Source organism: Ovis canadensis, chromosome 12, assembly GCF_042477335.2.
Source record: "Ovis canadensis isolate MfBH-ARS-UI-01 breed Bighorn chromosome 12, ARS-UI_OviCan_v2, whole genome shotgun sequence".
NCBI lineage: Eukaryota > Metazoa > Chordata > Mammalia > Artiodactyla > Bovidae > Ovis > Ovis canadensis.
In genome coordinates, this window is record NC_091256.1 from 45,278,962 (window position 1) to 45,294,340 (window position 15,379).

A 15,379-nucleotide genomic window follows, 5' to 3' on the forward strand; every position below is an offset into this window, starting at 1 on the left:
TAAACAGTTGAATTCATCTTAGTCTGAGATTTTACCAGGGAAATGTTACAAAAAGAGAGGTGATCATGAAAGATAAGCTTGATAAAGAGGGAAGTAACACAGGAGTTGAGTGATGGAGAGTGAAAAAGTGGTAAGGTCAATGACTTGTCAGGCTCCCCTGATGGCTCAGCGGTAAAGAATCTGCCTGCAATGCAAGAGACGCAGTTTCCATCCCTGGGTCAGGAAGATCCCCTGAAGGAAGAAATGGCAACCCACTCTAGTATTCTTGCCTGGAAAATCCCATGGACAAAGAGCCTGGCTGTAGGCCACGAAGAGTCAGACACGACTGAGTGCATGCAATGACTTGTAAATCTGGATGAGGGCAGAGGAGTGGCAGGAAGTGGGGAGGGTGGGCTATGCAAATGAGCTGAGAAAAAGAAGAAGAATTTAGAAACTGAATCTGAAAATCATTTTAAATGCACAGTTACTGGTAAAAATAAGGGCCAGGGGAGTGTGTTATTAGAGGGGAAAAAAAAGGAAAAGATTAATGGAAGTATGAGGGCAAAGTAGCTGAATACTGAATGAGTTAACCTTGTGACTGTTGAAATATGTGACAATACTGCAGGGATAGAAAAAAACAACTAACTAGAGCCTTTAATGAATGACAGAAGCAGGCAGTTGAGAAAGGAAAATAGCAAGCAGTGGAAATGGGGGATATAGCCAAATACCATGAATTTCGGTATAGCTTGGGATATTGAAATATGAAAGAAAAATAGCTTGGAGGTAACAAAGGAGAGTAAGGACACACCTACTTCACTTTCTAGTCCTGAGGTACTGGAAATATAAGAGATAAAACAGCTTTCCAATAATGGGACTGCAAAAGAATTAATTGCCTTAGAATCGCTGAGAAGGACTTTGAGAGATTGGCTTGTTTCAGACTTATCTTACTGCAGAGAATTATAAAATATGGATAAAAATGCAATCACAGAAAAGAAAGCTATTTGAATGTATCATAGAGCAATTAAGAGAACTTTTAAATACCCTGAGACAAACAAAAATGGAAATGTAACACACCAAAATTTATAAAATGCTGCAAAAGCAGTTCTAAGAGGGAAGTTTATAGCGATAAATGCCTACCTCGAGAAAAAAGATGTCTCAAGTAACTTAACTGTACATCTCAAGGATCTAGAAGAAGAACTAATGAAGACCAAAGTTAGTAGAAGAAAGGGAATAAATACTAGACCAGAAATAAATGAAATAGAGGGTTAAAAGACAATAGAAAACAATGAAACTAAAAGCTGGTTCTTCAAAAAGATATGCAAAGGTGACAAATATTTAGCTCGACTCACCAAAAGAGAGTGATGGGAGATTCAAATAAAATCAGAAATGAAAGAAGAGCTATTATAACCAAAACCACATTTTATTGGCCTAAAAACTACCATGTAGATCAATGGAACAGAGTAGAGGACTCAAAACTAAGCCCATAGGTGGTCAGTTCATTTATGACAAGGAGGCCAAGAATATACAGTGGGGAAGAAAGCCTTTTCAATGAATGGTGTTGGTAAAATTGGACAGCCACATGCAAAAGATAAGGGCTTCCCTGGTGACTCAGCGGTAAAGAATCCACTTGCAATACAGGAAAGGCAGGAGACTCGGGTTCGATCCCTGAGTTGGGAAGATCACCTGGAGGAGGGAAGGACAACCCACTCCAATATTCTTGCCTGGAAAATCCCAGGTCAGAGGAGCCGGGCGGGCTACAGTCCACAGGGTTGAAAAGAGTCAGACACAACTGAAGCAACTTAGCATGCACACACTCATGTGCAGCAACCACATTTCCTTGTGCACAGCCAGTTTTTCTCTTCTAGTTAATGATTCTATTCACTTTCTCTTAAATGATCTCAAAACTCTACAACTCACAGCCTTAAGATAGTCTGCCACATCAGTCTACCCATCTTATTTACTTTTTCTTGGCAATACCCTTTCTGGATCCCTCTTTCACATTTCAAGTCTACAGACCATTCCACAAGCTTTCTGGGCCCGTTACAGAGGAACTTATCTTCACCATCATGCTAAGAAATCAGTTTGCTTCTATCTTATGTACAGTCTTCTACATTCCCCCCCCCCCTTTTTTTTCCTCATTGTGATGGAGCCCTTTCTTCAGTAACTTCCTAAGAAATGCTGCTCTTAAAACCTTTTCATATCTGAAAACGTTTTTATTTTCTCTTCAGTTTTTTTCAGATATACAATTTGTTTCCCCTTAGACTCTTTCCTAGTTTTCTTTGTTCCTTTGTTACCTGGTATAATTGAGATTTATTGATCTTTTGCGTGTTATCATTTTTGTAAGTTTGTTTTCTCTCGAAAACTTTTAGAATCTTATTTATTTCCACTGTTCTGAAAGCTTATCATGATATGTGTGTGGGTCTTTTTAAATTTCTTTTTTTTTTTAATAACATTTAATTTTTTTCTTTTTCTAGCTTTTGATTTCTTAAATTAATTAACTTATTTGTTTTAATTGGAGGCTAATTACTTTACAACATGGTAGTGGTTTTTGCCATACATTGACATGAATCCGCCACGGTTGTACATGTGTCCCCCATCCTGAACCCCCCTCCCACCTCCCTCCCCATCCCATCCCTCAGGTTGTCCCAGTTCACCGGCTTTGAGTGTTCTGTCTCATGCATTGAACTTGGACTGGTCATCTATTTTACATATGATAATATACATGTTTTAATGCTGTTCTCTCAAATCATCCCACCCTCGCCTTCTCCCACAGAGTCCAAAAGTCTGTTCTTTATATCTATGTCTCTTTTGCTGTCTTGCATATAGGGTCATTGTTACCTTCTTTCTAAATTCCACATATATGTGTTATTATACTGTATTGGTGTTTTACTTTCTGACTTACCTCACTCTGTATAATAGGCTCCAGTTTCATCTACCTCATTAGAACTGATTCAAATGTATTCTTTTTAATAGCTGAGTAATATTCCATTGTGTATATGTACCACAGCTTTCTTATCCATTCATCTGCCAATGGACATCTTGTTGCTTCCATGTCCTGGCTATTGTAAACAATGCTGTGATGAACATTGAGGTACACGTGTCTCTTTCAATTCTGGTTTCCTCAGTGTGTATGCCCAGCAGTGGGATTGCTGGGTTATATGGCAGTTCTATTTCCAGTTTTTTAAGGAATCTCCACACTGTTCTCCATAGTGGCTCTACTAGTTTGCATTCCCACCAACAGTGTAGGAGGGTTCCCTTTTCTCTGCACCCTCTCCAGCATTTATTGTTTGTAGACTTTTTGATAGCAGCCATTCTGACCAGTGTGAGATGGTACCTCATTGTGGTTTTGATTTGCATTTCTCTGATAATGACTGATGTTGAGCATCTTTTCATGTTTTTGTTAGCCATCTGTATGTCTTCTTTGGAGAAATGTCTGTTTAGTTCTTTGGCCCATTTTTTGATTGGGTCATTTATTTTTCTGGTATTGAGCTGCAGGAGTTGTTCGTATATTTTTGAGATTAATTCTTTGTCAGTTGCTTCATTTGCTATTATTTTCTCCCATTCTGAAGTCTGTTTTTTCACCTTGCTTATAGTTTCCTTTGTTGTACAGAATCTTTTAAGTTTAATTAGGTCCCATTTGTTTATTTTTGCTTTTATTTCCATTACTCTGGGAGGTGGGTCATAGAGGATCCTGCTGTGATTTATGTCAGAGAGTGTTTTGCCTCTGTTCTCCTCTAGGAGTGTTACAGTTTCTGGTCTTACATTTATATCTTTAATCCATTTTGAGTTTATTTTTGTGTATGGAGTTAGGAAGTGTTCTAGTTTCATTCTTTTACAGGTGGTTGACCAGTTTTCCCAGCACCACTTGTTAAAGAGATTGTCTTTCTCCATTGTATATTCTTGTGGAGGCTTTTATATTTGAGAAACTTATGTCCTCAGTTCTTAGAAATTTTCTTTATAATTTATTTTATTTTTTAAATTTTATTTGGAAAAGAATTCAAATTCACAGGAAAGTTATAAGAATGACTCAATAAATACCTTCCTGCCCTGCACCTATGATACTGGTTCTCCTCCAGGGGAGATTTTGTTTGCAACCAGGGGACAGGTTTTGAGGCAATGTCTGGAGACATTTTTGGTAGTTACAACTAGGAGATGCTACTAGCATCTTTTATCATTTTTTTCCCTGTGATTTTGGTTCTCTCTGGAACACTCATAGATTTTCAAATCCTTTAACTGCATACTTTTAAAAGTCACATATATCAACCTTTCTTTCTTCTTTTAAGTAGACCTTTTTTTCTCACTTGCAGACCTTGAGTTACTATTTCCCCTAATGTATCCTTTATGCATCAACTTTTCAATGGTCATTTCCATTCCTTTAGGTTCATTCTGTGTTGTAAGTCACGTTGAATTTGAACTTCTGGATCACTATTCTGGTTATCAGCACTGCTTGTCTTATATTAAGTTGACTTGATTGAATTTGTTTTTGGATCCTCTTAATTCCTATGAACATCTTGTTCTTAGATTACCCTTTTGGAATATCTTCTCAAATGTCCTTAAGAATTCCTGTTTCCTCTGTTTGATTTGCCTCAACAGTAGCCATATGCTTTTTCTACTTGACTTGCCTCCTCTAGGCTGTTGATTTGTGTTAGGTGAACTGCCATGTTCAATGTAGGCAGGCTTGCTACCTTAGAGACCTGGCAGATTTGGCTGTGCAGTCTTCTGTAACTACTGGGGCAGCAAATGGTAAGGTAGAGTGAGTGGGCTTTGCCAAGAAAGTCAACCTGTGAAGCTTCTGGGTCCCCGTCCTCCCTGGCATTGCAGCAGCGCTGGGCTCTAGCAGGACGCCTCCTTCCAGTGAGCTCTGGCACTGAGACAGAAGCCTCAGGAGGGCTCTTCATTCTCTGCTCCCCATCTTGTTATCTAGGTAAATAGTTGTGTGACTCCAGGAGGTAGGAGGAAGAGAGAGGTAGTAATAAGTATGAGCTCTGGCCACCAACATCCCAGACCTTATCTTGTTTTATTACAACTGATGAGCCATTTTAGATCATGTTTCACCTATCTGTTTTGAATATGGAATTTTTTGTATAGTTTATTATGTATAATTTAAGCAAAATTTAATTTTTTCTTGGCAATGATTTTTTTATTTTTAAGCACTTTAAAAATTATAGTTAATTTACAGTGTTGTTAGTTTCAGGTATATAGCAAAGTGTTATATATATTTTTATATATCATAACATTATAAATTAACTATACATTTCAATTTATATATATTCTTTTTCAGATTCTTTTGCATTATAGGTCTTTATAAAATTATTGAATATAGCTCTCTGTGCTTTACAGTAGATCCTTATTGTTTAAATTTGTAATTAACATATAATAGTGTGTGTATGTTAATCCCAAATTCCTAATTTATTTCCCACACCCCCAGTATCCCCTTTGGTAACCACAGGTTTGTTTTCTGTGTCTGTGAGTCTATTTCTGTCTTGTGAACAAATTCATTTATATCATTTTTTAAGATTCCACCTATAAGTAATGTATATTTTTCTTCGGTTTACTTCAATTAATACGGTAATCTCTAGGTCCATCCATGTTGCTGCAGACGGCATTGTTTCATTCTTTTGTATGGCTGAGTAATACTCTATTGTGTATATATACCATATCTTCTTTATTCATTTATCTGTTGATGGCTTTTCATGTTGCTTCCATGACTTGGCTTTTGTAAATAGTGCTACTATGAACATTGGGGTGCATATCTTTTCGAATTAGAGTTTCTTCCAGATATATGCCCAGAAATGGGGTTGCAGGACCATCTGGTAGCTCTATTTTTAGTTTTCTAAGAAACCTCTATACTGTTCTCCGCAGTGAATGTGCCAGTTTTCATTCCCACCATCAGTGTAGGAGGGTTCCTTTTTCTCTACACCCTCTCCAGCATTAACTATAAGCAAATTTTGTTTTTAAATATAATTTTATTTTAAAGCCTAATGGTTCCTTAAATCAAGCATTCCTATAGATAGCATAACTGTTGAACTATGAGGCAATAACAAAGCATGGCATTTCCCTGGAAATGGTCCCTGTGAGCCCAGATCTGTAGACTAAAAGCAAAGTATCAAAGACAACCTATGAAAAATTCTACAGCATAGTTTTGACAGTATTTGAATGGATATGTTAGAACGAAAACTGAAATGTGTGCTTAAGATTCACGTTTTCCATGACTGAAACATATAGCTGATTGTCTAGAAAATTTTTCGAATATCACTCACTGAATGATTTGAAAACAAATACGTCATGACTGGTGATTTTTACCCTTCGGTGTTCCCTTTAACCTTCAGGCCAATGGATTCCAAAATGTTGCTGATTAAATTGATTCAACTGTACTGGTTTTATTAAAGCTCCCAAGAATAGGCTATGACCTTTTTCATTGCTCACACAAATCAATACATTCAGAAGAAGAGACACTTGATTGGTAAGATAGATTTCTGCTGCAAACTTTGCTTTCAGGAAACATCTATAAGCCTTTCCAGAAATCTGTGATTACTAATACTGATACATTTCCCTTTGATATATGCTTAAGGTTCATTAACTATCTGTGTTCAAAAGCTGGTGATGAACTCATTTTTATAATGCTATTAGGGATACATTAACATGGGATAAAATATTAAAAAATCAGACAATGGTACACACTAAATTCAGGATCCTAGTTGTATCAGAGAAAACTGGTGGGGATATGGGTTCAAGCATAAACACACAAACAGCTTTACGCAGGATATCTCACTTGTGAGACTGTCAATATTTGGGGCAGGATAAATCTTTGTTGTGGGAGACTGTCTAGTGTATTGCCAGGTATTTAGCCACATCTCCGAACTCTCCCCACTGGAAGTTAATAGTGTTCCTCTAACCAATTTTGACAATCCAAAACGTCTCCAGTTATTGCCACAGGTTTCATGGGGGAAAGGGATCAGAATCATCACTGAGTGGGAGGCACTGCTTTAATCAGATTGATAAACTTTTAGTTTTTATTTTTAATAAGAAGGGGGATTCACCAATGTCCATTTGTAATGGAGCTACATAATTTTCTTTTAAGTTACATATTTTCTCTTGAATATATAAATGATACATCATAAAATTTACTAAAGCTCTAGTAATATGCTTTCAACAGGTGACTTTCTAGAAGTAACTTAGAGATAGCTCCGTTTGATTTTCTTTCATGATCACCAAAGGGAGCGTAGAGCTTTATTTTCTACTTTTAATCACAGTGTACTAACATATTTCCTTTTGTGTCATCATGAAGAGTATTTTGACAGGATGTTTATTTTAAATTTGAAATATTTAATCACGCAATTTGTGCAACTGGCTCGTTGCTAAAAATTGCATGATTTTTAGCCCAGAACTGAATATTTTTAGTCCAATATTAAAAATGTACATATGGAGGTTGTAGGACTTCTGTGTGCACAAAATAAAGTACAGTTTTATCTGATTCATCCCGTAAGAATAAGTTAGTAAAGAAACATAACCCCTCCAAACCCAGTTTAAATAACAATTAATTTATTCTAAAGATTTAGAGAAACTCAAGGTCTGAATCTTAACTGGTCTGAGGATACAGGGCTGGGAGTACATTGTCTTTTTATCTCTTTTCCCCATGTACCTGGTTCTTTCACACTCTCTCTGAAGCTTGTCTTCTCCTACCCTTCATTTATGTGGACTTGGACAGTCATGGCATCCTGTATCTGTTTATGACTCCAGCATAGCTTCTTTGCTTTGATTTTTGTGACTCAATATTGGATTCTCAAAAGAGGAAATCTTATTGGTCATCATAGTTCATGTGTCTGCATTTGGTTCAACCAGCTGTGGCAAAATAGAGACTAAACTGGTTTACACGGTACCTAGACCTTTCCATTTTGCATCATGTGGGTCCACTTAGCACTCTAAAAAGAGGGTATTTGCCAAGAAGAAAGGATGCACCTCTCAACCTCACGTAACATCAACTAAAGACATATCCTGTGAAGATTTTTGTTTCCCTTTCATGAAAGAGACAGAGAGAGAGAGAGAGAGAGAGAGAGAGAGAGAGAGAGAGAGAGAGAGAGAGAGAGAGAGGAATGCTAGATATAAAGAAGATATGTGCATGTGTGTGCATGCTCAGTCACTTCAGTCATGTCTGGCTCTGCAAGTCTATGGGCTGTAGCCCGCTAGGCTCCTCTGTCCATGGGGTGCTCCAGACAAGAATACTGGAGTGGGTAGCCACGCCCTTCTCCAAGGGATCTTCCTGACCCAGAGATGTCTCTTGATTGGCAGGCAATTTCTTTACCACTGAGCCACCAGGGAAGCCCAAAAAAAACAGTAGGATGAGGATAATTTCCATAACCAATAAAAAAGATAGTTTAGAAGTATATGTAAAATAAATTCTTATAAGTAAAATATTGAATAATATGTTCATAATAAAATGAGGAACAGTTCAGTCAGTTCAGTTCAGTTCAGTCGCTCAGTCGTGTCTGTTTCTTTGCGACCCCATGGACTGCAGCATGCCAGACCTCTCTGTTCACCACCAACTCCTGGAGCTTACTCAAACTCATGTCCATTGAATCAGTGATGCCATCCAACCATCTCATCCTCTGTCATCCCCTTCTCCTCCCACCCTCAATCTTTCCCAGCATCAGGGTCTTTTCCAATGAGTCAACTCTTTGCATCAGGTGGCCAAAGTAAAGGAGTTTCAGCCTCAGGGTCAGTCCTTCCAATGACTATTCAGGACTGATATCCTTTAGGATAGACTGGTTGGATCTCCTTGCAGTCCAAGGGACTCTCAAGGGTCTTCTCCAACACCAGTTCAAAAGAGCATCAATTCTTCGGCACTCAGCTTTCATTATAGTCCAACTCTCACTTCCATACATGACTACAGGAAAAACCATAGCCTTGACTAGACAGACCTTTGTTGGCAAAGTAATGTCTCTGCTTTTTAATATGCTGTCTAGGTTGGTCATAAATTTTCTTCCAAGGAGCAAACGTCTTTTAATTTCATGGCTGCAGTGACCATCTGCAGTGATTTTGGAGCCCCCCCAAAATAAAGTCTTCCACTGTTTCCCCATCTATTTGTCATGAAGTGATGGGACTGGATGCCATGATCTTAGTTTTCTGAGTTGAATATAACTAAATATATATTTGTAAATATATAAATTATATAAATATAATATCTGAATTAAGGTACAAATTAAGATAAAGCATGTATCTTCAGAAATAGATGGGAATTAGATTTAGATAGAAAAAAGAAATAAACAATTCTTAATAAAAAAGTGATATTTCAAAACCATATGTAGACAGTTTTCCAGATATATCATCAAATATTTTCAGTGGGTTTTCTTACACCAAGTCCGGTCATTTGTAGGGGGAAAAATGATATACCATGTGTTGTAACAGCTGTCTTGACCCTGTTCTCAAAGAGCTGTTCAGTAAGTAGGAGTTACTGTTATTATATATTGCTTGATCTCTACATGCAGCTCCATTGGCCTTGTAGCTGTCGGCTTAGCAGAACCATCACTGTCTTCCAAGCTCTCAGCCTTCACTTGGGGTTCTTTGGTAGAGTGATGGGGTCACACCTTTCTGATCTTTCAGATATTCAGTACCCCCTTGCCATCTGAACAGCAGGGATGAAGCAGATCCTGATCATTTTAAATTTTACACTTTATTTGATATGCTTGAATTTGTTTTTATTTCTTCCAGTTTTATTGACATATTGACATACAGTACTATATGTTTAAGGTGGATTTGACTCATGTACATCATGAAATGTGCATCACAGTAAGTTTACTAAAGGTCTATCATCTCATATAGATACAAAATTAAATAAAATTAAATAAATGTTAATTAAAATTAAATAAATAGAAAAAAATTTGTGATGAGGACTCTAAGGATTTACTCTTATTAAAACTTTCATCTCTAACATACAGTATTGTTGCTCATATTTATTATGTTGTGCATCAATAGTGCTTCTTTATCTTATAAATGGAACTTTGTACCTTTCAGTTGCCTTCATCCAGTTCTCCCTGCTTTTGTCTTTTATCCTTCCTACTACCTTTATCCAGAGAAGGCAATGGCAACCCACTCCAGTACTCTTGCCTGGAACGTCCCATGGGTGGAGGAGCCTAGTAGGCTGCAATCCACACTACTTTTACTATATATTTGCCTTTACCAATGAAGTTTTTTTTTTCCTTTCATAATTTTCATGTTTCTGGTCCCTTTTAACATTTCACTATAAAGCTGCTTTAGTGGTGCTAGCTTTTGCTTGTTTGTAAAACTTTTGATTTCTCCATCCAACCTGAATGAAAGCCTTGTCAGGTATTCTTAGTTGTTACTTTTCCTCTTTCTTCTCTTTAAATGTATTATGCAGTTCCCTTCTGGCCTGCAGATTTCTGCTGAAAAATTCAACTGAGAGCCTCATGGGAGTTCTCTTGTAGGTAACTCATTGCTTTTCCCTTGCTGCTTTTAATATTCTATCTTTAACTTTTGACATTTTAATTACAACTTGTCTTGGTATGGTCTTCTTAGGGTTGATCCTGGTTGGGACTCTCTGTGCTTCCTGAACCTAGGTATCTGTTACCTTCCCCAGGTTAGAGAAATTTTCAGCCATTGTGTCTTCAAATACATTCTCTTCCCCTTTCTCTCTCTCCCTCTTCTCCTTATGGGAGCCCTATTGTATGACTGTTAGCACGCTTGATGTTGTCCTTGATGGCTTGTAAATGGTCCTCCATTCTTTTTATTCTTGCTCCTTTTTCTGAAGCAAACCCAAGGTCACCTTTATACTCTTCTTCCAGAGATGAGAAAATGGTTCCATTAGTGCTGGTCAATATAGTGCTATTGAAGGGCACAGCCATTTAAACTGGCCAAGATCTCTGTTATGGATTGAGTTGTGTCTGCCCAAAGACAAGTTGAAGACCTACCCCACCCTGTACTTCCAATTATGAACTTATTTGGAAATAGGGGTTTTGCATATATAATTAATTAAGATAGGGTCATGCTGTAGCAGGGTGGGCCCTTAATCCAGCATAATTGGTGTCACTATAAGAAGAGGAGAAGACAGAGACACATAGGGAGAATATGTCATGTGGCAACAGAGGTGGGAAGATTGGGGCGATGCATCTGTAACCCAAGGAATGCCAGAGATTGATGGCTACCACAAGGAGCTAGGAAGAAGCAAGAAAGGATTCTCCTCTACAGGTTTCAGAGGGAGCATGGCCCCACACATCTTGAACTTCTAATCTCCAGAACTAAAGAAGAATAAGTTTCTGTTGTTTTAAGCCACTCAGTTTGCGGTACTTTGTCATGGCAGCCCTAGGAAACTAACACTCTCCAAAGACAAATGCTGCTCTTCATCCACTTAGGAGCACTGGCAACTGCCTCTGAGGGTATCACACCCTCCATGCGGATTTGGGTCTCTCCATGATTGCCATGGTAACTCCCCACTTTGGACATTCAGAGTCCGCCTTTCCCAACTGTTCGTCCTCTGGGATGTTACTATTCCAGGACAGCTGAAGGCTAAGGAACATGTGCCTGTACTTATCTAGGATAATGAGTTTGCTCCACCCACAGAGAAAGTCTTCCTGGATGCTTTCTTCACCTCAGATCCTCTCCCAGCTTCCTGGTTTCTCTTTCTATCTTCCTGCCACAAGAACCCAGATGCATACTTAACATCTTCCCAAGAGTTATAGGTTAAGTTTATAGTGTAAATTACTCTTCCTTTCTGTATCCTGAAATGTAGCCATGTGTGTGTTTTGGTGGGGGTGGGGGAGGAGGTCTTCCCTGATAGCTCCTGCAATGCAGGAGGCCCCAGTTTGATTCCTGGTTTGGGAAGAGCCGCTGGAGAAGGGATAGGCTACCCACTCCAGTATTCTTGGGCTTCCCTTGTGGCTCAGCTGGTAAAGAATCCACCTGCAATGTGGGAGACCTGGGTTCAATCCCTGGGTCAGGAAGATCTCCTGGAGAAGGAAAAGGCTATCCACTCCAGTATTGTGGCCTGGAGAATTCCATTGACTATGTATTCCATGGGGTTGCAACAAGTCGAATACAACTGTGTGTGTGTGTGTGTGTGTAACTGGATCACTTTGCTGTACACCTGAAACTAATGCAATATTATAAATCAATATACAAATCAATAAAGAAAATGAAGGCCAGTTCCTTGTTGAGGAAAGCTATATTATTAAGAAAGACCAACCTTTTTACTGATTGCAAAACTCTTTGAAAAGTAACTCCAAAGTAAAAGAAGAGCATGGCACACCTATCTCACCATCTGAATGATAAATCAAGGGGCAGGGGTCTGAGTCAGATCTGACTTGAGAAGCCATGATCTTGTCATATCGTAGGGAAAACTTATTCTTTTTTATTCCTTTGTATCCTTTTGGGGAATAAAGTAGCTCCTCAGGGGTCCTCTGTGAACTAAACTAATGTAAATATGTGGCTTCCCTGAGTGCCAGCTGTGGTGGATGCAGACCATGAGTATTGCTGCGGGTAGGTGACTGCATGTTCAGGGCCTTGACACAGAGGCTCACTGGGATTTCCTTAAACTCCTAGGAGCTGAGGTGACCTACATGAACATGACTGCCTACAACAAGGGCCGACTGCAGTCCTCCTTCTGGATTGTGGACAAACAGCATGTTTACATCGGCAGTGCCGGTTTGGACTGGCGGTCTCTGGGACAGGTAATCTTTTCATTATATAGAGTTTTGTCGGCATCAAAACTACCACCTCCATAAAACCTCTACTGTGACTGAGAGAATTTAAACCTATAGCATTTATTAATTTTAACTGCACAGTTTTAGTAGTTTTACCCTCAATTAAAGCAAAATAATAAACCTTTCCTTGTCAGAATCATTTCACCAAAAAAACTGCCATTGCTTCAGTGCTTTTATAACTTAGATGCTATTCCCACATTCTTTAGAGCATGTGCTATGCTGCGCTTAGTCACTCAGTCGTGTCCAACTCTTTGTGACCCCATGACTGTAGCCCACCAGGCTTCTCTGCCCATGGGATTCTCCAGGCAAGAATAGTGGAGTGGGTAGCCATTCCCTCTGGGGGTTCTTCCTCCTGATGCTTGACCTCAGACTCTCTGGACTTCCATGATGGTACAGTGGTAAAGAATCTGCCTGCCAGTGCAGGAGACACAGGAGATGTGGGTTCGATCCCAGGGTGGGGAAGAATCCCATGGACAGCTGAGCCTGGCGGGCTACAGTCCATGGGGTCGCAAAGAGTCATCACGACTTAGTGACTAAACAATAGCAATAGATTCTCTTAGAGGGCTATTTTTATGTGGAACCTTCTCTATGTAGCCTATATGGGTTTGATATTTTTTTATGTGATGGCTGTTTTTACAGTGGATGTCTGCTACCTCTTTTCTCCATGTATGCTGATCTTTATCCCCTTGAAAATGGTGGGATTGATGTTGTGGTGACCAGAGTCTGCACTGGGTATTGAGCAGGGCCTCTTCTTTGCCCTGTGATTGTCACTGAGGTGGGGTTGGCTCCCCAGTGGTTGGAGTAGAGACTTCCAGGTCTGTATCTTAGCCATGTTTCTGACCTGCGATGTGAGGTAGGTGGGATTCAACACTCCCACTAGCCCGGAAGCCACGGAGTATTCCTCCTCTGGAGCTGTTCACCTGTGGGCGTGCTCTGTTGTGTCACTTTTCACACCCTGTGCTCGCTCACAAATCACACTGTTGGTGGCACTGCTCTCGGCCCTACTGTAACTGTGGGTATGGTGGCAGTTGGCCCTGGTGTCTCTCAGGCATTGTTTTCACCAGACCATCTGTGCATATCCACCAGTCAGGTCCCAGGACTGCAGTAACCATGCATTGGGGCCCACTGTGGGGGCTATGGAGGCAGCTTAGATTTTGACCTGATCCAGTAGAGTCACAGAAAGTCAGGCACAACTGAGTGTCTGAGCAGAGAACAGAATCCTGGCATGTCTATGCCCACAAAGCCCATAGCCCCTAAACCTACACCTGTCTCAGTTATGGGAGCATTTATCTGTTCAGATATCCCACAGTCGCTGAGTTTCCAAAGTCAGCAGTGGGGGTGTAAGTCCATGGAGAGATTTGAGCTCTTCCTCCTTAGTCACAGGGCCCCTGGATCTCAGCTGTGGTTTCAGCCCCACTTTTGCATGTCTTCCACCAGCATCTACTCCCAAGGCTGCCTTGGAACACACATGCCTGCCTAGGTGGGCAGAGAGAGGCTGCAATGGGTAGGGTGTGTGAGCTACTCAGGTGAGTGCCCCTCCCAGTGCCCATGGAGGCAGGGACCTACATTCCAGCACCCAACCCCACTTCTGCATCAGCAAACACCCGTCTCAGGCTGAGGCCAGAGGGCTCTGGCACTTACCACCTATGTAGGTCTTATGCTGTCCTGCCTGCCATAGACAGGTTGCTGCCCACTCCTCTGAGTCCCTAGAGCTCCTCTTCTGTCCCAGACGATCTCCCCACTGATGAGGGGGCTTCCCCAGTGGTGGGAACCTTTCCTTTCCTTCAGCTCCCCTCCAGAGGTGCAAGACTTTATCCCATTTCCTTGTTTCTATGTGCCTTTCTTTTGTCCTACCTGGTTGTATGGGCATTTTTCATGTGATTTCAGGTGCCCAAGGTCCTCTGCTAGTGTTCAGCAAGTGCTCTGTGAGAACTGTTCTGTTAGTAGATGTATTCTTTTTTATTAATTAATTTTTGGCTGTGCTGGGTCTTCATTGCTGCACGACCTTTACTCTAGTTGCAGAGAGCGAGGGCTACTTACTCTCTAGTTGCAGTGCATGGGCTACTTATTGCAGTGGCTTCTCTCGTTGTGGAGCATGGGCCCTAGGGTACGTGGGCTTCCGTAGTTGTGGCCCCCAGGCTCTAGAGCACAGGCTCGATAGTTGTGGCACACAGGCTTAGTTGCTCCACAGCATGTGGGATCTTCCTGGATCAGGGATCTAACCCATGTCTCCTGCACTGACAAGTGCGTTCTTTACCACTGAGACACCAGAGAAACCCTGATGTATTCTTGATACATTTGTGGGAAGAGGTGAACTCCACATCCTCCTGTTTCACCATCTTGACTCCACTCCCCTGCTAAGTGGTTTTTAACTTGAGCATCATTTGCTCTTTTTTAAAGTATGTTTTCCTACCACTAAATTTTATTTTTTTGTTATTAACTAATAGAGTTTAAAGTTCTATTAATTCCATTTGAATGAAGTTTGAATTATTGAGGTTTAATGATATTTTTCTCCAAATTTTTGAGCAGGTAATCTTTATTTTCTCTATTTCCTTCTACTCCTTTCCTTATATAGACAGACAGACATATATTCAAGTATTGGTTTCTCTGCTTGAGGATTATTCCTTTATCTTTGCTTTTAGTTGTTTATTTTGTAAGAAAGTAAGTTGATCTTTTAAATGTTTACT

General features: G+C 40.0%; 1 protein-coding gene across 4 annotated transcripts in view; it reads left to right on the top strand.

Annotated features, from left to right (window-relative positions):
* PLD5 (phospholipase D family member 5) overlaps positions 1-15,379 on the top strand; it is a 409,978-nt gene that overhangs the window by 310,859 nt on the left and 83,740 nt on the right. For all 4 annotated transcript variants that reach the window (XM_069545556.1, XM_069545552.1, XM_069545553.1 and 1 more), the window contains exon 5: positions 12,532-12,659. In XM_069545556.1, coding sequence (XP_069401657.1) covers positions 12,532-12,659 — 128 coding nt within the window. The remainder of the gene's footprint in view (positions 1-12,531; positions 12,660-15,379) is intronic.